We start from the raw sequence: 27,259 nt of genomic DNA, 5'->3' as shown, positions 1-27,259 counted from the left end.
GTTACTTTATTCAATCCAAGTGATATCTACCTCGAAAAAACCTAAATAACAAGTGGTATCTATTTAAAAAAAAAATATGTGAAATCTTTTAATACTGCGCCAATTACAAGGAGAGAAATATACCTTAACAAAATTATTATTATATCACAAAATTGCGTTACCAAATTCAATCCAAGTGATATATATCTCACAAAAATTGTCTCACAAAATTATTAAATTACAAAATTGTTACTTTATTCAATCCAAGTGATATCTACCTCGAAAAAACCTAAATAACAAGTGGTATCTATTAAAAAAAAAATATGTGAAATCTTTTAATACTGCGCCAATTACAAGGAGAGAAATATACCTTAACAAAATTATTATTATATCACAAAATTGCGTTACCAAATTCAATCCAAGTGATATATATCTCACAAAAATTGTCTCACAAAATTATTAAATTACAAAATTGTTACTTTATTCAATCCAAGTGATATCTACCTCGAAAAAACCTAAATAACAAGTGGTATCTATTAAAAAAAAAATATGTGAAATCTTTTAATACTGCGCCAATTACAAAGAGAGAAATATACCTTAACAAAATTATTATTATATCACGAAATTGCGTTACCAAAATCAATCCAAGTGATACGTACCAATAACCTAAGTGGTAGTAGCCTTATTTTTCCTTAACAAAATTATATCACAAAATTGCGTTACCTAACTCAACCTAAGTGATATGTTATTTCAAAAAAATATATGAAATCTTTAAATTACGCCAACTACAAAGAGAATATATATATTGCTTTGAAAAATAATTGTAGTGCAACTACTCTTAAAAAATAAAACAAAATTGTGTTACCTAACTCAACCCAAGTGGTATGTATCTTTGTATTCCTGAGGATCTTTCTATCAACCCAAGTGGTAGTAGTTTTAATTCTCCTTGATAAAATTATAATATTACAAAGAGTCATTTAATCATTTTAATCACAAAGAATTAAAGAGGTAACATTATAAAATAAAAATATTTAATTAAAATAAAATAAATAAATTTTTCTTGTAAAAAACTTGGCGCTGCTTTTTTAACCCTTGAATGCCACACCTCTCAAGAATCTCGTAAATGACACATGGGGTCTAAAAGACCCCAGCATGAAAAATGTTTCCTTACTCATTGATTTTTTTATATTTAGTTATAAAAATTATTTTCAATGTTGTTCAAGGCTTAGGAAAGAGAATAAAATGCTTATATTGTTAAAATTTCAATTTCAACATAGTATAAAAAATTAAGTAAACTGAGTACTGCTAAGTGTACAAACGGGTAGGTCAATCACTCAACTATCATCAATGGGAGCATGAGCTCCATTTTTGGGGGGAACATTTGAAAATATATCGATCTAAAGGGTCTGGGGTCCGCTGGACCCCGGGTGGCATTTAAGGGTTAAAGTCTATCCAGAAAAATTTGCATCGCGCATAAACATAAGCGTAAGAAATTGATTGGTTCATATATATGTGCAAAAGGAAATAGACCAATCCATCTCTTTATGCATATGCTTATGCACCTATGCAAGTTTGTCTGGATTAACCTTAAAAAAGCAGCGCTAAGTTTTTTACAAGAAAAATTTATTTATTTTATTTTAATTAAATATTTTTATTTTATTAATTATATTATTAGTTTTGCTTGAAATTAGTTTTAAAAAAGCAATTTGATATTTATGATATTTACATTTTATTCAGTAACAAGAAATGAACAGTTACATAACACAATTTTATAATTTACATTACAGTTATATAACTTTTTATTAAATTTACAAACATGTTACATAACCATTTGGTAACATCTTTGAAGATTATATTACATGTTATATATGCCTTCGATTAACGTTATATAACTGCAATACATACGTGGGAAATTACCACTAACGTGTACATAACCTGATACAATCGTGTTATATTGCGTGTTACATTTCGTTTTATCAAGCTAATATAACAGTAATATACCCGTGTTTGCTGGGATCGTATTAATGATCAAGCGAGACGAGTGTCACGTCTCACGGTGCACCACCGGTAGATTTTCGCTACATAAAATTTTTCTTCTCCACCGCCTTTGTTGCACAGTACCTGAAAACAATATAATAAATATAATATCACCCTTTAACCAAACTGTCACAACACCAAGCAGCTGACACATAACGAACGCGTTCATAAAGCAGTTAATGACCGCCTTAAGACGCCTCTCCAAGCTTAAGCCCCATTTTCATAAATCACACTATAAACTTTTGGACAATTACTTGTTAAAAGTCCCCAGAATCAATAAAGTTAATTAGAAATTGCTATTCATTGCTTATACAAGCTTTATAAAGTCCTTTATGCAATATAAATTCAGTTTAACTCGTGGATCTAACGGAAATAAACGTATGTTCTATATGGATGAATTAATAAAATCAAAATAAAATATAAATCAATTAATTAGAGATAAACCAATTATAAGAATATAACCCTTTGTGCCTAAAGAACATTACCACGTCAAAATAATAATTACTTTATTAGAGTTTTCAAACATGATAATTATAAACAATTAGATTATGATATTAACAAACCTAACTAATATGACTATCGAAACCGTCATGAAAAGTCAAATAACTAATGTTTATAAATTATTCTTATATCTCTCAAAATAAACTAATTAACAATAAATTTATCATAAAATTAATATTAAAAATAATTAATAAAACCACTACAGACACTTAGCAGAGCATGTCAAACAACCCTACAAAAAAAACCCCACTTCATACCTCTTCTCAATTTCGAGATATAATTAAAACTTACAGAAATCCACAAAACACAAAAATTTTAAACACCCTAAAATAAAGTCCTTAATTACCTGAATACAACAAAAAAACCCCATCTCTCTAACTCTTACCGTTTTCGAGTTATAGATTATTAAAGTTTTATGTCCGCCATTTTAAACTTCTTACCATTTAAACTTAGGAAGACCAAATCACTTTTACATTAATATTCTTGATCTTTTATACATTTTGGCTGACAAATTTCATTTTCAAACAAAAATTTTGACACCCAATTATTATGCAAAAACTGGAATCCTCCATGTCTCTAAATGTCAATAGTGTTAACCCCGATTTTCTATCTAAATTAATTAAATTAATAAATGAGATTGAAAATTGAATATTCGCTTCATATATGAATCTGAGAGAGACAGACTCATGCCATGAACGTAAAGAAAAGGATAGTTTAATATATCTTCCTTGTGAATTAAATTGGCATATGATTCCTATATGAAAGACGAGGATAGTTTAATACCTGCCTTATGCAAATTCACAATGAGTAAGACAAGGATAGCATATAGACTCGTAATAAATTAAAATAAAAATGAAAACAAATAGATGAAGATAAAATAATTATAGAAACATATTCTCTTATGCCCATAAAAAATTATCACACTAAAATAACAATTACTTTATTATTATCTTTCAAGAACCATTGTTATAAATAATAATAAGCAAATTATTAGCCATGTCAACAAGCAATTTTAACCTATACTCCAGATCGCATACAACTTTTATACAAGTCAAAACCTTGTTACTCCATTAATAAAAGCCATATAAAACTTTAAAGAACATTACAGGGCCGCATGGCGATATATTTTTGAAAACCCGTTCTGGTAAACACAAGTTTTATCTGCGCCAGTCCATTCTGCATTAGCGCACCTATAAAAGCAACAATGACTTTGATTTCCACAATTGTTTATTTACAAAACATTTATAACAATAAAATAGAGCGTCGTATATATTGTAAAAACGATCCTATTGTAAAATCAAAACCCCATGAACGAGGAGAACTCGACAATGTCAATATGTGAATTAAAAGTGCCAAATTGTTTAACAAGTAATTTGTTATTAACAAACACGTATATTAACAATAAAATTTTTCAATGCTATATTATACTTTAGTGAAAATCCTACAACATCTTTCCTATACACCACTATCATATTCCCATATTCGCAAGATATAAAAATAACAAAATCTTACTATATGAACAATTTAATTTCACCGATCTGCTGTACTAATGAGAATGCTAGCCGTTTCCACTTACACGCCATATTATTAATATAATATTAGAATCATTATAACTACTGCTAATAATAATACCTTTTATTAGGCTTGTTATAAACAAATATACATATACTTATTAAAATTAATATCATTATCGAGCGTTAAGCGCCGAAGCGTCACTCACGAACCTGAGAAGGATAGAATTGTACCGTGCGTTATGAAGAAACACGAATCTGAGCAAGATGAGAATATTCTATGCTCCATAGGAGAGAGAGAGAGAAAGACATATATACCGTAATAGCCGTTAGATGAAGAGAGCAATACATTTCATGCTTTAGACATACTAATAGTGATTTTAATTGTATAATTGAATATTCTATTTTATGTAAAGTATGTCTAAAGGTAAATTAAATAATATTCAACATAAATTTGCATATCTTAAATTCGAATCATTAAAGATTTCTTATATTCTTTACAATAAAAATCATAATGAGATTTCATGATAAAGAAGGTATCGCTCTCGTTACAAAAGCATCATTAGAATAGAAATAGGATTCAATCGAGTCACTGTATGACTCATTCGAGTGGAATCTAGCCTTGCATAAAATAGAACCATATATGGGCATGTCGAGGCGAGCGAGCCGCATGACCATATAAGGAGAGAAAGTCAGGACGTAGCCATACCATATAAGGTAATGAATTCGAAGCCACCGCCCCATGACTCACTGTGACAAGGTGCGGTCACCTCCCACTACCGTTTCCAAAATTGTATAAAAGCGCAATCTTTCACCTCCACGACGGAGAGAGTGGAACGAGCCAGGAAAACCGACATATCTTATACTTGTTCCATCCTCTCACATAAAGCACTTGCATGAAGTTCTACAATAAATACCATACTTTTATACTACAAAGAAAGATAAAAATTATTGAATACCTACCTTCGACGGATCCGAGGAGCCATAATCCACATCGCCGAGGACAGTTAATTATCCTGGGGTTTTACCTCCTTAACCGCAGAAGAAGAACCCATCAACGGAGACGTTCTGCCGGATCGAGCCACCTCGCATCACCCAGGACGTCACAAGTTGAAATTTTTGGTGGCAGCGGTGGGATTGCCAAAAAGGTGATCTCCGTGGGATAGCTGAAAGAATTGGACATCCCTTGGGGCGACACTTCAGTTCTCTGGAAGCTGAGTGAGCCGGTAGCGGAAGAAGAAACCGACCGATTGCTGTATTCATTCTACCGTATCCTGTCTCTACAACGAGAAAAGGATCCTTTCCGGAGAGCAGTTGCGGGGATAAGGCTGTCCACACGTTCACAGGACGAGGCTTCATGGAATCGCGCATAACTATCATTCTTCTTTTCACTATCATACGATATATGTAAGTGCGAACAATTGTTAATATTACTAACTCCTATATTTTCTTTTAACAAATAAATAACTATAATAAGTAAAAATGGCTGTAGACGGAGTGAACGAAATAACTAGGCAAATAGGCGGAATGAATATCGAAGACACAAACGCGAATCGTAGAGCAGTAAATGCGCCGTATATAAGTTTGCGAGATGCAGCCGAGACAATTCTCCCGTTCGATGGAAAGAATATGCCAGTCTTACAATTCACTAATAGTTGCATGCACGCTAAGAATATGATCTCTCCTACCGCGGAATACGGACTTGTTCAAATGATAAAGAATAAATTAGTTGGACCTGCATTGAGGGTGGCATTAAGTGGAGAATATAATGACATAGAATCTTTATTAGCAGTCTTAAGAACTAGATTTGCACCAGTTTATTCTTCGTCACAATTGCACGGAGAACTTGCTAAAGTAACTCAACATCCCGACGAATCAGTAGTCGATTACGGTAGCCGAGTATCAATGATCCTGCAACAGTTAAAATCTTGTTACCAAACTGAAAATCCGACTCAGGCGATACAATTTTGAAATTCTGCTGAAAGTAATGCCGTAAGAAACTTTTTAACCGGTTTAAAAAATGATATTTTTACGAGAATAAATCCACGCGATCCAATTACTTTAAACGCCGCGATAGAATCTGCAATAAAAGCTGAAACAGAGTATCAGGAACACGCGCAACGCATGAGAATAACTGAAGGACTCATGCAATCGATTCGATGTAATAATTGCCTTGGATATGGTCATGATACTTATTCATGCAGCACTATCAATCCACTCGCGCAAATATCTCACGTACAATGGCAACCAAAAGTATGTTCATATTGCAAAAATTCTGGACACGTACGTGCAGAATGTAGAGCTTTACAGCCGCAGCCGCGGATTCTGAATCGAAATCCCTTACCGAATACCGCCCGAAACCCTTTGTTTAATAATGCCGCGCGAAATATGAATTTTAACAACAACAATCGTTTTAGGCCCGGTTCCACAATTCGCGGTTAACTAGAGTTAACCGAAGTTTAACTCGCTGAACTCGGTTTAGCGCATTTGTGGCGTTTCACAACTGCCTTAAACCTTCGTTAACGTTTACTTGCCTCGGTTAAAGATAAACCTCCGATTTTGGGCGTTCAACCAATTTAACCGAGGTTTACGACCGCGAGGAGTGTGAGGACCGTGGCGCCACTGGAATTAATTTGAAAGTTTCGCACGTTTCGCAATTATGAGGTTATGTATTGTCGTGTGCGGTGTGCTTCGTGTGTTGAATTGAGGAAAGGAGTATTGCATTTTACGGAATATATTCTCCCAAGATTCATTGAAATCTCAAAGTTTATATACAATATGGCTTTTGCACATGTATTATCGTCATCAGATGATGAAGGTTTTGCTGATATGGTTAATCGAAGACCAAATAATGTTAGAAGACAACCTGCTTATTTTTACGAGTTTGACGATGTTGATTTTCACGCTCGATTCCGATTATCGAAAGAATGCGTTACTGAAGTGTTAGAAGCTATCGAACCCGAAATTTCTCATCCGACCGAACGGTGAGTATACGCAGCATTACAAAACAGCATAACTGAGAGTGTTCGTTATTGACGAAGCTGTCATTCAAGAATAGTAATTATTGATTGTTATTAATAATAAAGATATGGACAGTAATAAGTACAACCACAGTAACGCAAAGAAATTAGTTTTTACTGTTGAGAAGTTTAAATTCATGTTGCTTACATATATCCAAAGGATAAAGTGTTTAGTAGTTTAACATTTTTTATATTGTACGTAACTAATTTATGACTGCTATTTATTTATCAGGAACAATGCTATTTCTGCCATAAACCAGCTCCTTTTGACGTTGAAATTCTACGCTACTGGTAGCCACTTAATATCAGCAGGTAATTTTTCTGGAGTGAGCAAAACGAGTGCACACAGAGTTGTCCACCGCGTAACGAATGCTATTTCTCGTCTTCGGCCAAGGTTTATTAAATTTCCTACTCTTGCGGATGAAATAAAAACCGAGCAAATAAAGTTTTTTGACATTGCACGATTTCCGAGAGTTGTGGGCTGCATAGATTGCACTCATATAAAAATCCAGTCATTTGGTAATTAATGTTTAAACTGTGTATATTATTAATATTTGGGATCATACAAATTTTTTTGCTGTTATAGAAGTGTCAATAATTATTGTAAATATTTTTAGGTGGAAATGATGCAGAATACTTCAGAAATCGAAAAGGTTACTTTTCGATTAATGTCCAAGCGATTTGTAACGCTAACTTGCAAATAACGGACCTTGTAGCTCGTTGGCAAGGATCGGTGCATGACACCACAATTTTCAACAATTCCAGGATACGTGCTCTATTTGAGGCTGGAACATTCGGAGATGCCTTGCTCTTAGGTGATGGTGGTTATCCTGTTTGGTCCTATTTAATGACGCCTCTACGCAATACAGGAACTCGTGCGCAGGAACTCTATAACGAGTCGCTTATTAGAACACGCAATACCATTGAACGCGTGTTTGGAATATGGAAAAGACGGTTTCCAATTTTGGCACTGGGTTCTCGATTTTCTAAAGTCGAAAGAGTATTACCAGTCATTGTAGCAACTGCCATATTACATAACATTGCCCGGCGTGCTGGAGATTCATTACCACCAGATGATCCCGCGTTACAGTTGCCGTGGGAAGAAATTTTAGAACAGGGAAATGTACCGCTTATGAATAATGCACCTGGTAATGATCATATGCAGAACATACTAATCAACGATTATTTCCGCAGGTGAAAATAAAAATCTCTTAGACAAATTATTTATGTACGCACTATTCTTATATGTAGTAATATTTAAATATGGTATTTTTCAGCCTGCTGTAAAATAAATAATCCTTACTTTGGAAAAAGTTGAAGAATATGCTGGAATATTATGTATTTAGCAGTGCATCTTAAAATTTGTACATAATTTGTCAAAAAAGATGGGACATTAATTTTTTAAATATGAAATGTAAAAGTGTTCGCTTCTTAATACGTGGACTCACGGTAGTCATACACAAAATCATGTTCATTATATTATTTATACTTGCATTTTTATTTTATTTTAATAAACGTTTACCTTGAATTATCCTCTGATACATTCTGTAGAAGTCGTAGCCTGGAAGTAAATTGTCAGACTCGCGCTGCATTATCAAGCTGTCCGAATACATGACTATCACTCGTTATAATGCAACAAGCCTTTCAGTTCACATCCAGACAACATTCCAAGCATATTTATGTACATATACAAGAATTATATAATAAGAATTACTGTAAGGCTATCATTCTATCAATAAAAAAATCAAGAGAGAAAAACTAATACAGTTTTATTTCTCATATGATTGGAGTTGCTTTTTTAGAATTTTAACTTCAAGTTGTTCTTTTTCCAGTTGCACATTTAAAATTTTAACTTCAAGTTGTTCTTTTTCCAGTTGCACATTTAAAATTTGTATTTCTATTTCAGATTTTGCACTCAGATCCTTCTTCATTAGCTCGACTAATTCGGCTTTAGATTGAGCTACATCATAAAAACATTGATTGCGTTTTACAGCGCTTATTACAGGCCTTACAGGCATTTTCGTGTGTCTTCCCCGCTTTACAATTTTCTTTTTTACGATCGAACTGGCAGGGTTTGTCGCATTTCGATTTTCCTTCGACGATGTTCTTACAGCTGCCTCTATTTCAGCATCTGAAGGAAGGTCCAAATCTGGAGCTGCTTCATCATCGTCGCATACCGAATTCATTACTTGTAATTCAGTACTCTTGTTCGATTTCAGCATTGTCGGGGTCCAATTAGCCCAAACCGTTGCTACACCTGCTTCATCGAGTGCCTGTGGTTAATAAACACATTGTAATTAGTATTATTTTTGTGTAGTAATATATTAAGAACATCACGAATGCCATTCTGAAAATATTGATCAACAATCATAGACGTCGGTAAAACGATATACCTTTTTTTTTTAAGAAGAGAGCTACGTTTGGTCAAAACGCACGGAATTTCGGCCTATTGGCACCAACAAGCATTATCGGTAAGCGAGTACGTAGAATAGCATCCGAGATAAGAGTATAGAAACAATTTTTAATGTACATACTTTAACGTCAAAAACCATATCGTCATCATTGTCGTTTGTATCCTGATCCACATTTACGTCATCTACGCCTATAAAAATAAGTTTACGATTATTCCAGAAGCTAAGGCACTTATACATTATACAATGTATACAATCTATGTATAATTATCTCAAAGCATATAAAATATATACCTGGTACATGATCGCTGTCGAATTGATTTTTTAAACCGTCGACCGATGGTTGAATAACGCTTTTTACTTTTTCGGCAATCGGGTCATCGGGTATAGTCATCTTTCCTGTCGCCTACACGTCAATTATTTATTAATAATTATATACAATACGCTTATACATATACAATATGCTCATATATATGCTTATATACCTGTTGCGAAAACTTCTTTACGGACTTCTGCGAAGTGTTTTTAGGAGTCCTCTTTTTCAAATTGTCCCAGCAACTTTTCAGTGATGTTATATTTCGATTTGCTAGAATGCATTTGCTGTTAAACTCACGGTTTATGTCTGACCAACACTTCTCCTTTTCTTTTATGGTTATAGCGTCGGTTTGTTTGTTTTCAATTACGTGTTTTTTACTTTCGATAATTTCTATTAATGTTATTTTTTCATCTGTAGAAAAATTCGGTAGTCGCTTTTTCGGATTGTCCTTCACGGACAATCCTTTTTTACTTGACATCACACACACAATCACTTCTATTATTTCTATTAATCTTTACTAGTTCACTGTAGAAAAAGTAATCAAACTATCGAACAGCTGATCTCTGATCTCTTTACCGGCACGCTTAACCTCTTCTTTGCAAAATTTTCTGCTAACCAATCACAGTTCACGTTCTAGGAGAAAGAAGCGTATGTTCTGAGTTTCAGTTAATGGGGTATAGGTTTACGTAACCTACGGTTAAAAATGAGTTGTGGAACGCGATACAAGTTTAACGTCAGCATCAAGTTTAACGGCCGTTTAGCTAAACTCGGGTTCAACTGAAAGTTGTGAAACCGGGCCTTAATCGCCCGAATCTAGCTACTCCGCGAAATACTGGTTTAATTTGTCATTACTGCAAGATTCCTGGCCACAGTCTTGAACAATGTCGGAAGAGACAATATAGCAATAATCTGCGGAATCAGGGAAATCAATATTTTAATAGAGAAAACAGAGCAATTGAAAATGTACGACGCGATAGAGCCCAAGAGAATCCGGGAAACCGAGATCGGGCCCAGCGAGCAGGCGTAGCGCTGAACAAACGCCCGCGAGTGCGCCTGGTCAATCCAGAGGAACCCCGAGAAAAAACGCGAGTGTAAAAATCTGTAATAAAATCGGTAAACCACCTTCTGTCGTTCTGCCAAGTAAAAACCTCTTCGATGAACGCGCTAGCTTTATGATAGATACGGGATCCGATATAAATTTGATAAAAGAGAATTCGCTCCATGAGAATGTGCGGAATGTGCCCATCGATAAGAAAATAGTATTCGAGCTTAGTGGAATAACTAAAGGACGAACACGCACGATAGGCATAGCTAAAGTACGCATTCTCGATGCTGATGCATGGTTTCATGTAATTCCTAATGATTTTCCAATTAAGCCAGATGGAATACTAGGCACGGAATTCTTCAAAAATCAAAAAGCAACTATAGACTACCCGAGGGCTTGTCTGGTTGTAAACGGAGTATCGTACTATTTCCATAACGACGAAATCGTCACTATTCCCGCTAGAACGCGAAAGCAAATATTTATTCGTGTAGCAAATCCAGAAGTTAAATACGGATATATTCCAAAACTAGATGCCGGATCGCAGGTGTACTTAGGTAACGCCGTTGTCTCAAATCGTGATGGGGTAGCACATCTATATGTTATTAACTCATCGGACGAAGACATAGAATTAGCAATCCCGACTGTAAAAATATATCCATTCAAAGAGTTAAAAAACGAGGAAGCAGATACAAATAACGCAGCAGAAGATTCAATAAACAATAAAACGCGAGTTGATAAAATATTAGAATTGCTACGCCTCGATCATTTAAATGCGGAAGAAAAAACTAGTGTCACTAGGCTAGTAACAAATTATGCGGAACGATTTCATTTGCCAGGAGAACCGCTAGGCGCAACTAGCGTATCGAAGCATCGAATATTTACTACCCTGCTTAAAAAGTCAGATAGAAAACGAAAAAAAAAATTCTTTTCATTTTTAATCGTGTTTCTGATTCCTGATTTTCGTAAGTGGGTTAATATATTAACGATAGAAATGTAATGTAGTATCATTAGAATATCTCACATACCTTATAAATAAAAACCTATAAGACTGTTACGAATAATAGTATATCATATATTATGAGAATTTATCGAATAATAAGATATCAGGTCTTATAATAGTGTTCAAATAGAACTCTATGCAATGCTATCCGAAATTAAAGAATTGAAAAAAACTCGCAAAAAAAATATTCCTTTCTTTTTTAATCGTGTTTCTGATTCCTAATTTTCGTAAGTGGGCTAATATATTAACGATAGAAATTTAATGTAATGTCTCATATACTGTACAAATAAAAACTTATAAGACTGTTACGCATAATTGTATATTATATGTTATGACAATTTTCCAAATTATAAGATATCATATCTTATAATAATGTTCAAATAGAACTCTATGCAATGCTATCCGCAATTCATATAATATTGGATCTATAAAATAAGGTATAAACAAATGCAATGAGTATTAATCGTATTTTATCATAACTTTTGTGTACTTTCAATGTACTTTTGTCATTCCCTATCCAAAATTTCTTTCGTTTTCTATATAGTCACTAATAGAACGAAAACTAGTACGCCATTCTATCACGTTCTATCGTGAGTCAACACTATCATTTTCTATCTATCCTGCTAATGCCGTCCTTATCGTTCTGTATCAAAAATTCCTTTCGGTTTCAATACAGAAATATACTGATTAAAAAATCGTATACGAATCTATCACGTCGAATCATGAACCTACACTATCATTTTCTATCTGTTTTTCCAATGTAGTGCTATCGTTCCCTATCCAAAATTTCTTTCGTTTTCTATATAGTCACTAATAGAACGAAAACTAGTACGCCATTCTATCACGTTCTATCGTGAGTCAACACTATCGTTTTTTATCTATCCTGCTAATGCCGTACTTATCGTTCTGTATCAAAAATTCCTTTCGGTTTCAATACAGAAATATACTGATTAAAAAATCATATACGAATCTATCACGTTGAATCATGAACCTACACTATTATTTTTTATCTGTTTTTCCAATGTAGTGCTATCGTTCCCTATCCAAAATTTCTTTCGTTTTCTATATAGTCACTAATAAAACGAAAAATGGTACGCCATTCTATCACGTTCTATCGTGAGTCCACACTATCGTTTTCTATCTATTCTGCTAATGCCGTACTTATCGTTCTGTACCAAAATTCCTTTCGGTTTCAATACAGAAATATACTGGTTAAAAAATCATATACAAATCTATCACGTCGAATCATGAACCTACACTATCATTTTCTATCTTTTTTTTAATGTAGTGCTATCGTTCTCTATCCAAAATGTCTTACTTTTCCAATTTAATCACTTACTGAACGAAAAATAGTACGCGATCCTATCATGTGCAATTATCGTATTCTATCTGTCTGTCCAATGTATTCCTATCGTTTTCTATGCGAAATTCCTTTATTTTCCAATGTATCCCATACAGCACATAATTTGCAATATTGCAGCAATGGAACTGCAACTTCTGTGCTGTATGGGATTTAGCTTGTTGCTCCGTAAATAGTTTACGAATCTATCACACCTTGTCGTGTGACTACATTCGTTTCTTATGTATTCTTTCGATATATTCTTCTCATTCTCAATCCAAAATTACTTATAACTTTTAAATAAATATAAAATAAATGTTTATAAAGATAATGGGAACTATTACTAAGAAAGAAGAAATTTTTAATTCGAGCATTTTAAAGATGTACACTATTTCAGTAATAAATATATCTTTATAAAGATAGGACACACATGGAAGCAAATTTTATTTGGATATGAATTGTCATATGGAACTGGCAGGGTGGTATTTATAGATTAAGGGTATTTTGTATAGTCAAGAAAGCAATCAAGGAACGAAGAAAGATATAAATAAATAGAAATGTAGAAAGTATAAATAAAATGAAAATTATGGAAAATTTTTTTTATTTATGATGGACATTAAGTCGAATATGGTTAAGAAATTTTTGATCCACTTAATACGGATATTAACATATATAATAATATATATATAATACATATATATATATATATTAACGTATAATTATAGTTATCAAGAAACATATATAGTTACTAACGGAGATTTTATTGAATGTATTTTAAGTTGGTTACATTGCAAATTAAGAATGAAAGTCGAACTTTAAGGACAAGTTGGTATCGCGACGCTCTAGAGAGAGCGATTAATCGATTAATAGATTAATCACCGCGCGATGACGGGTACTTGCTCGGTTTCTCACGAGTTCGATTCATCGAACTTGCATTTCGTAGTCCAGTGTTGGGCCCGCATTCTGTTATCGAGACCCGGGACTGCTTCGGGGGCCCCTTTGATTGGACGGCGCTACCGCCATGGGGTTTCTCACGGGACGAGGCGTCGAGGCAGGATTGAAAAATTGATATAATGAGACAGATTATCCAATTGAAAATTATATCTCCTTAGTTTGTTTCGTATTTTTAACTAAATTTCACAGCTTTCCAGCATGTGTGCAGTCTTGATTTCCGGTTAACCTGAAAAAGCACATAAAAAATACAGATTAGTCTCTATCGCGTAAATAATACGTTAATTTTAGTCCAAATTAAATATAGCATTATAATTGAGATGTCTGGTTAATATTAGACGCTGCTCCTAGAAAGTCGTCACAGCGAGAATCTGATTACTAATATGATCTAACATGTTTGTGCAATGACAAATACAAATATTATACGGAAGTTATATTCGTGACATCAAAATCTCAACAAGAATTAGCTTTGATAATTCATTATAGTTCTCAACAATATAATTCTAAATTATATATTTTTTTCGAAAACTTACAGTGTGTGTTCCTCTTCTCCACTATTTTTAAAAGATTCCTCCGCGTTTTCATCGTTTATTGCAGTTTCCGAATTGGCTTCATCATTTTCGCTTCTGTTCAACGAATCGTGATCGCGGTCTTTTTCTGCCATATCCAATTGTTCGTGATCGCCATCTTTATCTGCCAATAGGTCAGTTTCACAGTAGTTGATGGCAACGCTACCGTCAGTAACACCTACTGATAATTAAAAATATAAGTAAAATGTTAACATTATTAAATTATTTCATAAGAATTTGGTATATATTACCTTCTGTTACGTCTGGATGATCATGCACTGCCTTTTTATTACCACATATTCTATTTAATTCGTATATTTTATGGCTTATGTGCGTGCCAACTTGTTGCAATTCGAATTCAATGGCTACCTCGTCATAACCCTTTTCATTGGTTAGCCAATACCGAAGAGTGTCTAATATGCAAATATATTTATTTTGTATATTTGTATAATATATAAGTAAATGGATCATAATAAAAATATACAAATAAATAAAACGCAGGTTGCACCTTTTTACTTATAGTTGTAACAAGAATTTTTAGGACTGCATTTTATATTTATGATCTTATTAATAAGCGTATTAATATTATGTACAATATGTATACTAAAAAAATTATGAAAAAGATTATATTACCTCTTACAGCCAATAATTTAGCTGGATCAAGTTTTGGTCGGGGTTCTTTCTTCGTTTTGTTTTTTATCCTATTGGACTGTGTCCCTGTCACCGAACTGCATTTTAACACGGCTGTTCCAAAAACAGCAATTGCCATGTTTTTTACGAACATTGCACTTGACTTACTGATTGCAGCAATGCTATCATATTGACAGTTTGTTATCCAAACGTCGTGACCGAGATACATCTAAACAAATACAATAAACATAAAAATATGTTAATGGATTACCAGATAAAGTTTACTGAATATAGATGTTGACAAAAAGGCATTGTTAAAGTACCAAATTTTTTTCTGCACTTCTGTACCCTACGGGTAGTTCACCGGGATTCGTATGTCCCTTCTCAGCATTTTTTTTGCATAAATCTGCTACGATAGCTGCAATGTATACATATATACAAATAGAACATGAAAGGCATACATTCTTTTTATTATCACTAAAATAATAAACAATCTAGTATATGAATTTACCTTTTAGTTCGCCAAAATTGTCTATTATATGTTTCTGCAAGGACACATTTAGTTGCATTACGTCATTTAAGACGTTTTCCTTATCTTTAATGTTTTTCTTCAATTTATTGTTTTTCGAGCGCAGTAAATCATTTTGGGATTTGAAATCGCGTATCTAAATATTTGAAACGGTAAATGATCCAACTTCGCAATAGTCATGATTAAGTCGTAAATAAAATATCTAATAATTTACCTGTTTCTTTAAATCTTCGACATGCAATTGATTTTCCTTTATTGTATTATTCTTATCAATCACTTTAGAACCCGTTACTTTCGTAGTCTCATTACATTTGTTTGTCTGTCACAAAAAAACATACAAACATTAGAATATAAACGTACATGTACGCGATATCTCTCATTTTAAATAATACACGCAGATATCTCAAAAACTATGCAAGTAGTCTAATCGGCAAAAGATTTAAGCTGGAATAAATTGTTATCTGACCATTTTTTCTGTCAACCTCTTAATCTTGACACTACAAGTAACATACTTTTTTACCTCAAGCAAGGTGTGCTAGAAGTAGGAAAAATATTTAAATGTGCGACTTTTTAGATTATTCTAATATATCGCATCGTATCGCTCGGATCAGAAAATATATCAAATAAAAGTTGTGCATAATTGCATTGTCATTTTGCAAACTTGTATTGCATATTTTAGAGAAAAATTGAGCCGATTTTCAACTTTATCATCAGTTTTTAATGATTTTACTCGTTTTTTTACATTTTACAATATCAAATATTTGTGTTTGTTTTTAATTTTGTAAGTTAACTATTCGATGTAAAATTAAGTTGCAACTTAAGTAAGTTACAAATCAACTTTTGTAGACAATGCAATTATGCACAATTTTTATTTGACACATTCTTCGATCTGAGCGATATGATATATGCGATATATTAATTATAAAGTAAAAAGTCAAACCTTTAAACAATTTTCCTATCTCTAGCATACGTAGCTTGAGGTAAAAACCTTAATATATAGTTTTTTAGTGCTAAAATAGTTAGCAAAAAGAGGAGATTAAGACATGCAGGACTCCTGATGACCTTAATAATCACACAATAGTCCTGTATAAGGTTATCTTCAAGGAGCTTAAAAAATTTTGAATTGTAAAATATAGTCACCAAATAATCTAAAAAAAAAAACAACATTTTTTACTCGAAAGAGAAATTATACTGGTAATGACACTTGCTATCGGAATAAAGCCAAATCCGATCTAAAGAATGACACATGGGGTCTAAAAGACCCAGCATGAAAAATGTCTCCTTACTTATTGATTTTTTGATATTTAGTTATGAAAATTATTTTCAATGTTGTTCAAGGCTTACACTGAGAAAAAAAATCGTTGATTCAAAGAAATATTATTTGATTCAACTAAATGCAGCGGTCACGGGCTGTCAAGCTAACATTTGTTAATTCAAAAAATATTATATAAAATAAAATAAAATATTTCTTGATATTACTTACGTATATTTGATTTAAATATATTAATATTTACATTAAACAAATCACTACAACTAAACGAGTTTAGTCAAATTAACAACATTTTTTTCTCAGTGTAGAAAAGAGAATAAAATGCTTATATTGTTAAAATTTCAATTTCAACATAGTATAAAAAATTAAGATCGCCAACAGTTAAAATATTGGCTCCAAAATCAAAAAAATAAAAAATAATAAATAAATAAATATGAGCTCCATTTTGGGCGGGAACATTTGAAAATATATCATTCTAAAGGGTCTGGGGTCCGCTGGACCCCGGGTGGCATTTAAGGGTTAAAGTTGGTTTCAGAGCGTATTCACGACAAAATTTTTTGTCGTTGATCGTTTGATTTTTGTCGTTTTCTGCAGTTTACATTTCGATCACTTTTAGCTTTTAGCTGGTATTGTATAGCCAATACATCCTTGAAGATATTCGCGAGTATTATATAAAATGGGATAGTTTATTACGTATATATACACTACCATCGCGAGAAGGGTTTTTTAATAGTTTTAAAAAAATGTTTTTTCTAATTTAATGACGCGATTCATAGACACACGATTGTAGTGATATTTATTGTATATAAATATATATTAATTAAATTAGAAAAAACATTTTTTTAAAACAATATACAGTGTTGCGAGAAGAACCGATTGTTCTGTCATCTCAGACACTATACATATATATATGTATATATGTATATATACATATATATATATATGTATAGTATAAACATATAGTATATATATGTATAGTATAAACGATAGAAGAGTCATATTAACAATGTGGTGTTCGGTGGTGCGTTCACCTCAGAGGACAACGGATGACTGAGTGAGAAAAAAAAGGCAAAGATGACCGAAAGCGCTTACATTAAATTTATTATTTTTTCATATATCACCGGAAGGTTGTCGGTGTCCTTCTGTAAATTAATAGTGTTTTTTTTTTAATAAACACCGTTTATTACCATTCGACATACAAAACATGTAAGCGGTGTTCTCTTTGCTACTTTATTACAATTTTTCTTATTATACTCTTTCCGTATTATACTTTAGTTCGTAAACTCATTAATTATTATACTCTTTTTGTATTTTAGTTCGTAGACTCATTGCTGCCACATTGTGTACAATGAAGTGTTTTGCAAGCGTTTAAATGTAATGTACGCACTTGATAAGGACCGGAATCTCGGTTGAAACGCGTTGTGCTTATTAAATAAAGACTGCCAGTTCGGTCGAAGTAAAAGATTTTGTTCATTTAACAGATGAACCTTCAAATCGTTGATATGTTGTAGTTGAAAGTCGTATTTTTGTACCTGCAAAATTTGCAGATATTTCGAATATTTTAAATAAGAAATTTGATATTAATAATACGATTATTCACATAAGATCATATAAAAAATGCACTTTCCTTGCATTTGACGGAATATTTTAAGTCAATAAAACAGAAATTGCCAAAGTCAAAATACGTTTTAAAAGTCATTATTATTCTCATAAGCAAGTATCCAATCATTTACTTATGACTCCAATTATATTTTAATATTAATTTAAGTAATTATCGTAATAATCTATAAATATTTCTCAAGTTTCTTTTAAAAAAAAATAAATAATATTACTCAATAATTAGTATGAAGCGGTAGAATCTCCTCAAGAGGCAACTATACTGATTGTGAGTTTTTAAAATGTTATCGGTATGTATCGGGACGACCTACCAATAGTACCGATTAAACTGTTATTTTTACAACTAATAATAGGATAGTAATTAATCTGTTTATATGTTTATATGTTTATATTTTATTATTTATTGTTTTATATAAATGTGATTACTTATTACAGAGAGCGAAGAGGCGATGATGATGATTAAAATCGAACTGATAAAAGTAGAATTACTTTGTTAGAGAAAAATAATAAATTACATATGTAAAAATATAAGCGGGAAATAACTGCGGGCGAGGATGCCGCGTTTTAATCGCAACTGGTTGAATTTCCTTACAGTTGTCAAAGATTCGTTATTCATATTTAAATAATGTATTGCTATTCGTCACCCTCTCAGGCTCCTCATCGTCCGTTTTGGGATTTGCGATATATCTGGAGTCAATTCTTCTAATATTCTTTGACATATCCACAATTAATCATATAATTGTTTTTCTATAACTTGTTAATAATAATTAGATGTAACACTTGATATCTGATTATTGATATCAAGGCGGTTTCTTCAGGGTACACAATCTTATTGGCTGAGAAAAATTGGAATAGTGTGAAATATTCAAGGGTTGCAGAAGAAGTATGGGTCCTCAAACTGTACCGCAACACAAAATGCTAATCGCCAACCGAAGCACGAACAAATCGCCAAGAGGAGATTGAGGAACAACGACCAGGCGCTCTCGTTTTACGTGGATTTCTTCAGTTGTTTTTTATTCGCTTATTTAGATTAACAAATGTTTAACGCACGCATCAAAACTTGTGAATAATAATGTGGCATTTTTAAAATGCATTATTATAAAATGATAAATGTTGTACTATTATAGTTACTGTTGCATAGGATGCAGCATCATGTACTTGTTACCGGTTTGAACATAATAAAATGAATAATGATAAGATGAGTCAATTGATGTAAAGAAAACACAGTTCTTTTCCAAAAAGGTAGGGAAGACGGGGCTAACTCGACACTATTTTTTCAAAGGCAATTTTTAATATTTAATTAAATTTAGGCAAATTCAATGGTATATATTTAAAGAGTAACATAGGCTTAAGATTGATGACAATTATCGTGGAAATCCAATTTTACATGTAAAGATTATATATGTGTATCAGTTAATTTGTTGAGAGACTCGCAATTCACGAAATAAAATAACAGTCACGTAAGATCTATAAATATTAATGCTAACTTTCCTTCGGAAGAAGATCGTTAGAATTGCCATCCCAAAGCTATTAGAATAATATGTATAAACAAAATTTTTATGTTTGTAGAGTATTAAGATATAAAGGTACACGAGAGATAAATAATCATGTATATACACATATATCTAAAAATAAAAAATATAGGTTTCGTGTAGCGTTTGTATTGTATAAAGCTGTAGTTTAAGGAGATAATAATAGGTACTTGATATTTTCTTAAAGAATTCATATATATATTACATATATATATAGTAATAATATTATATTGTGTGAGAATAATTTTTCTGTGATGTTTAATACAGTCGAATACATCCGGTGTGATATCTGCGTATATCTCTAAATTTCTTAAGTAAATAGAGAAAGAAAGAGTTCTATACGAAAAAGCGCCGATAAAATAAAGATGTATGTAAAGCAAATAAAACAATTTTTAAAGTTTGTTGTTTATTCATGTTATTTCAACTAAAAAGATTGTGAATATTCTAATAAGACAATAAAAAAAAGATAAAATACATTAATTTCTGTATGGAAACGTAAATTGTAAGATATATATGTATATATATACCGGTTTTCAAAAGATCGGTAACGAAAAAATTATATACTTGATAGCACTTTCCGGTAAATTCAACTTCTACTTTGTGTACAATTCTTTGAGATTCGGTCATTCGGAACCGGTTTCCAAAAAGATCGGTAACGAAAAATAGTACATTTATAGCGCCCCCCGGGAAATTCTACCCGTACTTCATGTATAATTCTTTGAGTGTATATGTACATATGTGTATATACATGTACATATACGTGGCCTATAATGTATATATATGGCAATGTGTGTTTTACATGTGTACATATGTATGCGCTAGATTATTTTAAAGCATCATATGAAAAGGCCTTAATTTTATTACTATTATAAAAAATCAATATTATTGCATAGCAACAGTTAAATAGTAACAGCTAAATAGCAACAGCTAAATAAATAACAAATATATTTGTACATCGTAACTCAATAGCAGTTAAGTAAAATAATAACGTATATTATAGAAATATAGAATAACGAAAATAAAAAGTGACAAAGAAAGAAACATGTCTAGAAGAACATTAGAAAGAAACAAGGTAAGTTTATATCATAAATATTTTTATTTTTTATTATTTTTAAGAGAGGAAGAGATACAGAGAGAGAGAGAGAGAGAGAGAGAGAGAGAGAGAGAGAGAGAGAGGGCGAAAGGACGAGAGAGTGGGTGAGAAGGCGAGAACGGTCGAGAGGGCGAAAGAGCGACGAGAGGGCGAAAGAGCGAGCGAGAGGGCGGGCGAAAAGGCGGGCCAGAGGGCGAAAGAGCGGTTGAGAGTACAAGAGAGCGTGCGAGAAAGCTAGAGAACGCGTGAAACGGCGAGAGAGCGGACGAGAGGGCGCGAGAGCAGGAGAAAAGCGAAAGAGCGGTTGAGAGAGCAAGAGAGCTGTTGAGACGGCAAGAGAGAGAGTGCTTGTGCGTATGTACGCACGCACGCATGAGTGTATGTGCATGTATTTTAAACAATAATAACTTTAATATTATTTATTTATTTATTGCAGACTTAATTGATAAGATTTCTCAGAACGTAAAAGATGGACAAGAGAAGGACAAGACTTCTCAACATGTTAAAAATAACACAACTGGGCAAAGGTAGGCAAATATTATAGTAATAAATTAGTGTAATTGAAAAATACTATTAAAGTAATCATATTTATACATATGTCAAACATATTTCATTAAACCCATGTTTTTATTTGTGAAAATATTTATATTGATATTTTGTCTCGATTTTTATATGTAGATTTATTAACTCTTATGTTTTAAATTCTGTTTACATATTTCGTTTTCGTCTATATTGTGTCACTGTAATAATTCAATTTTATAGAATCGACATTTAAGACATTTGATGTTTTAAAGAGTTTCGTGATGAAACGAATAGAATAATAAATGATGTAAAGCTTGCTGTTTTCTGAAATGAGATTAATTTCAATTAACCTTAATAACTTTTTTTTTCTCTCGAGAAATTACAGTGACACGCGTCATTGAAACTCAATTCAGTTTGCAATAAGATTGATTATCGGATACATTTGTTTCGACGTAATGAAATGCTGCGTAATCAAATACTGTCAACGTTGAATTTTGTAAGTGTTCAAACAAATTCTTGTCAAGTCCTTTACGCAATGATGATCGTGAGAAAGAAAATGGGAATTATTGCAGTTATCAAATATGCTCGATCAATTGATGGGAAGAAAACGTGATAAAGTTCAGTTTGTTTTTCGTTTTTTTTTTTATCGAATTATAAGAGATTGATGGGAAAAATAGCACGGAAACTTATTTATTATAGCGCTTTAGTATTAAGAATGATAAAGAAGAAAGTAAGGGAATCCACGTGCAAAATCAACGTAATCTTTTCTTTCTCTTAATACGTCTCGTTTCTATTTGTATTAATGTTCCATTATTTTTCATGAGGCTGGAGATGTTTATTTGGAAAAATCCACTATGGATCACGTTCGCAAGATCTTTGTTAAAACGTCCTTTCTCTCTTTTTCTCTCCCTCTTTCCCTAAAGTAATATTTTTAAAGAATATTTTCCACATTTTTACATTATGGTTGCTAAAGGATTAAATTACAACGAGTCACAAAATTTGTACATTCTCCATTGTCTATGTCAAACGATTAATATATTTTTTTTCGATGGAACATTAATACAATAGAATAGAAACGAGACGTATTAAGAGAAAGAAAAGATCACGTTGATTTTGCACGTGGATTCCCTTACTTTCTTCTTTATCATTCTTAATACTAAGCGCTTTAGTATTAAGACTGATAAAGAAGAAAGTAAGGGAATCCACGTGTAAAATCATCGTGATCTTTTCTTTCTCTTAATACGTCTCGTTTCTATTTGTATTAATGTTCCATTATTTTCATGAGCGGGAGATGTTTATTTGGAAAAATCCACTATGGATCACGTTTCGCAAGATCTTTGTTAAAACGTCCTTTCTCTCTTTTTCTCTCCCTCTTTCCCTAAGTAAATATTTTTAAAGAATATTTTCCACATTTTTACATTAATGGTTGCTAAAGGATTAAATTACAACGAGTCACAAAATTTGTACATTCTCCATTGTCTATGTCAAACGATTAATATATTTTTTTTCGATGGAACATTAATACAAATAGAATAGAACGAGACGTATTAAGAGAAAGAAAAGATCACGTTGATTTTGCACGTGGATTCCCTTACTTTCTTCTTTATCATTCTTAATACTAAGCGCTTTAGTATTAAGAATGATAAAGAAGAAAGTAAGGGAATCCACGTGTAAAATCATCGTGATCTTTTCTTTCGTCTTAATACGTCTCGTTTCTATTTTTATTAATGTTCCATTATTTCATGAGGCGGGAGATGTTTATTTGGAAAAATCCACTATGGATCACGTTTCGCAAGATCTTTGTTAAATCCTTTCCTCCTCTTTTTCTCTCCCTCTTCCCTAAGTATATATTTTTAAAGAATATTTTCCACATTTTTACATTATGGTTGCTAAAGGATTAAATTACAACGAGTCACATTCGTACATTCTCCATTATCTATGTCAAACGATTATATATTCTTTAAAAGAAACATTATATCTTTATCAGGAAAGAAAATATTTATATTACGTATTAATCTTTTAATTCATGCAAAATTTTAATAAAAATAATTTTGCAAGAATGTAATTTAAATAAATCGTCGATCAATAATCAGATAATTAACATTACGTATATATTTGTATTCCTAAAATCAATATCAATCAATTTAATGAGTTTATATTTCCAATGCGAGCATGTTTAAAATTATATTGCTCGTATATCTTCTATACGAAGCAACACTGTAGAATACGCTAAGCTGACGATAGCTATTTTGTTCAGAATAGATTTTTTGATCGTTCGAGCGAGCACGTGCTGCTCAAGTTTTCATTTTTGCTCGTTCGCTATGATGCAACGAGAAGCAAGAGTATTTGCACACTTTTAATTTCGTTAAATCTTTTGAGAGTTCCTTTCTTGGCGCGGAAGAATCTTCGGCGTTATCCACATCCACCGACATATTATCCTCTTAAAAATTTCATCTGCATACGCGATCGTGAAAAAAAAATCATGTAAAATTATGTAAAATTATGATTGTACATGATTTTATCATGTAAATCATGGTTTACATCGGAAATTAACGAAGGAAAATATGCAAGTAGCAAAAAAATTAGAATTTCTCAGCCTTAAACACCGCTTTTAAAAAGTTATCTTGTCAAGCATTACTTTTATTTTTTTCAGTACATCAGAAAATTTACAAGAAATTGCCATATTAAATAAAAATAACCAATGGGAAACTATTAGTTTTGGTTTCCGATGAAACTTTGGAAACTATTCAGATGGAAGACTCAACAGTGAAGTTTTATATTTTCTAATATAAAGTAGGGTAGAACTATTTTAAGTTTGTTAAGAAAAAAATTTTCAAGATGTCTAAAAAATTTTTGAAAAAGTTTGCATATACTTTTTATATTTTTGTTTAAACACCTGTTAATTATTATAAAACTATTATTAATAGTTTTTATTATAAAATTAATTATATATAATAATGTAACAATTTTGTGATTTATTAAAACAGTGGGCTATTTGGGTCACTTGTGTTTTTTTAAATATAATTATTTAAATTAGGTCATAAAATACTTAATAAGAATAAATTATAAATTACTTCTAACATTTAATTGCAAAAGTTCAATAATTATCATTAAAATGATATCAAAATATCAACATTGAAATTCTGACTGTAGAGCTATACGTAATACGGCATTATTTTTTCAACAAAAGAATTGTTTGTCTTTTTCGTTTTAGAGAGGCTTTTCACCTTTAATTACAGTTTTTTTTCAATACTATTATTTGTTAAATAGACACATTATGTATAAATAATGTATAATATAAAGTTTTGGTTTGACCCAAAAAGCTCTGACTCAAACAGCTCCATCTTATCGTATTCATTATATACTATATATTCCTATATAAATTTATTTATTTATTTTTATTTTTATTTTTTGTATTCAAAATTTATTTGTATTTATTTATATTTATTTAACTATTTATATTTAATATAAAAAATAAAATACTCATGTATCCTATGTCATATGTTAATAGTTGTAAAAACTTCAAAATTTGAAATCTTTTTATTTAATGTGTTAATTAAAAAATAAAAAAAATTACTTAAAACTATTTTAGAGAGTTGGTCGGATTTGTAGACGAAATTGAAGGCCCTAAAATCGTTGGGAAAGGTCAACACTATACGTTATTAAAATTTGTTTTAAATAACAATAGCCGTCACAGAATTCAATGTGTGGCATGGAATGAACAAGCTGAAAGAATAAAACACCATTTACAACCAAACAGAGTAATTACTTATTTACACGGTTGAAAAATTTGTGTTAAATTCAACATAAATCACTTGTTCCAAATGGTCCACTTAAATTTTTGTGTTAATTTAACATAATATATAAATATGTTAAATGGTATCATTGATAATACTATGTAATATTTAACAAAAAAGAAATATAATTTTAATCATAATTTAAAATTAATTGTGTGTATATAATTAACATAACTTTATGATAAATTAAATATAAGAAATGTTTTCTTTACATATTTATAACACTATTTAATTATCTTTTACATTATCAACATTTTTTTTCTATAAATTTTAACACATTTAATAAATATGTGTAAATTATTATTTTAATGTAGGGGAGACCGGGGCAAACTTGACACTAGGCTTTTTGCCCATTTAAATCTATCGTAGAAACTTGCCTTTCTTATTGTAAATGCGTCTTTATGTGCCAGTATTATCAATGGAATTTAGTGACATTCTGTGTTATGGTGTAATTTTTAGCACGACATAAGCGTTTTTGATGGTGAAAAGTAATTTTTCTGATCTCTCGAAAATTTATACTCTTTCATCGAGATTTACTCTTGCGAATCTACCGGTATGTGATTTGATGGGAAATTCGATTCTTTATACGAATCCAATAATAGTTTTTGCATATTTTCAAAATTTTTATGTTTTTGGAGTGACAAAAGTGAAAAACGACGTTCGGGGCAAAGTCGACGAGGCAAAGTTGACACGCCGTTTCATCGACTCCCAATAACAAACGATGCTTGTCATACAGCCATATGACCCATGACAAATGTATGCGCACGTCTGATCGCGAATTTACTTGCATAAATTGTTTTTCAGACATGAGTTTAGATGAAAATCATTGTAAGTTCAACAATTTTTGTTTTTATTATTTCCAATAATTGTTTTACTTAATTCCAAATTTTTGTACTTTTTAAATACATGATAAACAATGTATTTTTAGTTTCAGACAATAAAAAATAAGTTCTAGATCAAATTGTGTTAATCAGGCAAAGTGTCGAATTTACCCCAGCATTTTTCAATTTTAAAAATTTGTTTTCGCGTCACTTTTCCTTTCCTGGGGGCAAAATTAAGCGACAAACGGCAAAACTTCCTTAAGCAATTTTGTACCTAAAGGAAAACTTTTTAAATGTGTACTATTAAATTTGTTTAAAAATTTTAATTAATTGTTAAAAATTGCCTTCGAAAAAAAGTGTCGAGTTAGCCCTGGACTCTCCTATTTTTGAAATTATCATAATAATTTTACATTTTATATTTATTAAGTTCAGTTAACTTTAAGTTTTTATTAAGTTAGTTTGTTTTTTAGATTATTCATATAACAAACTACCATATATAACAACTTAATAAAGTTAATTAGTTTTTTAGATTATTTATATAGCAAATATATGTTAAATTTACATGTAAATAATTACATCTAAAAATGTTAACAAGAATGTAAGTGGACCGTTTCCAACATAGAGTTTTACATAAAATGTTTTACTGTGTACTACCTATTACTTATATTATTATCCTATGTTATTACTTACTTTATACTGTAGCTTGTATTATTACTATATATTATTATTATTGATAAATAACTATTATATACATTTTAATTTTACGTGT

At 31.4% G+C, this 27,259-nt stretch overlaps 3 protein-coding genes across 3 annotated transcripts; 1 reads left to right on the top strand and 2 right to left on the bottom strand.

The window, feature by feature from the left end:
- Positions 1-4,877: 4,877 nt before the first annotated feature.
- Positions 4,878-8,587, top strand: LOC139785881 (putative nuclease HARBI1). The gene is made up of 4 exons (XM_071725044.1): positions 4,878-7,012; positions 7,281-7,567; positions 7,666-8,242; positions 8,326-8,587. The coding sequence occupies exons 1-4, from the start codon at positions 6,696-6,698 to the stop codon at positions 8,333-8,335; spliced, it is 1,191 nt and encodes a 396-aa protein (XP_071581145.1). The 5' UTR covers positions 4,878-6,695; the 3' UTR covers positions 8,336-8,587.
- Positions 8,588-8,713: 126 nt separating this feature from the next.
- On the bottom strand, positions 8,714-10,343 carry LOC139785882 (uncharacterized). Its single transcript, XM_071725045.1, has 4 exons — positions 9,945-10,343; positions 9,754-9,865; positions 9,583-9,650; positions 8,714-9,321 (listed from the first exon to the last, which is right to left on the bottom strand). Exons 1-4 carry the CDS (start codon positions 10,251-10,253, stop codon positions 8,818-8,820), a joined length of 993 nt encoding a protein of 330 aa, XP_071581146.1. The 5' UTR covers positions 10,254-10,343; the 3' UTR covers positions 8,714-8,817.
- A 3,580-nt stretch (positions 10,344-13,923) lies between these two features.
- LOC139785879 (uncharacterized) lies at positions 13,924-16,157 on the bottom strand (the record flags this gene model as incomplete). The annotated part of the gene is made up of 7 exons (XM_071725043.1): positions 13,924-14,339; positions 14,644-14,857; positions 14,931-15,092; positions 15,313-15,538; positions 15,633-15,727; positions 15,821-15,974; positions 16,053-16,157. Coding segments are annotated over 7 exons (999 nt in total), but the record flags the coding sequence as incomplete, so codon positions are not given.
- Positions 16,158-27,259: the final 11,102 nt, after the last annotated feature.

This window comes from Temnothorax nylanderi, unplaced genomic scaffold (genome assembly GCF_030848795.1).
Source record: "Temnothorax nylanderi isolate EJ_2023f unplaced genomic scaffold, tnyl_v1.0 TNYL_tig0909_pilon, whole genome shotgun sequence".
NCBI lineage: Eukaryota > Metazoa > Arthropoda > Insecta > Hymenoptera > Formicidae > Temnothorax > Temnothorax nylanderi.
The sequence above is the reverse complement of the archived record's forward strand: the minus strand, read 5'-3'. Positions and strand labels throughout refer to the sequence as shown.

Excerpts from the sequence above, each read along its gene's own strand:
- LOC139785881 (XM_071725044.1), top strand. The coding sequence starts at position 6,696 with ATGTATTGTCGTGTGCGGTGTGCTTCGTGTGTTGAATTGAGGAAAGGA. Across the intron at positions 7,013-7,280 it reads ATTTCTCATCCGACCGAACG|GAACAATGCTATTTCTGCCA; the intron begins GTGAGTATACGC and ends TTTATTTATCAG. Across the intron at positions 7,568-7,665 it reads TATAAAAATCCAGTCATTTG|GTGGAAATGATGCAGAATAC; the intron begins GTAATTAATGTT and ends AAATATTTTTAG.
- LOC139785882 (XM_071725045.1), bottom strand. The coding sequence starts at position 10,253 with ATGTCAAGTAAAAAAGGATTGTCCGTGAAGGACAATCCGAAAAAGCGA. Across the intron at positions 9,866-9,944 it reads TAAAGAAGTTTTCGCAACAG|GCGACAGGAAAGATGACTAT; the intron begins GTATATAAGCAT and ends ATTGACGTGTAG. Across the intron at positions 9,322-9,582 it reads ATATGGTTTTTGACGTTAAA|GCACTCGATGAAGCAGGTGT; the intron begins GTATGTACATTA and ends TATTAACCACAG.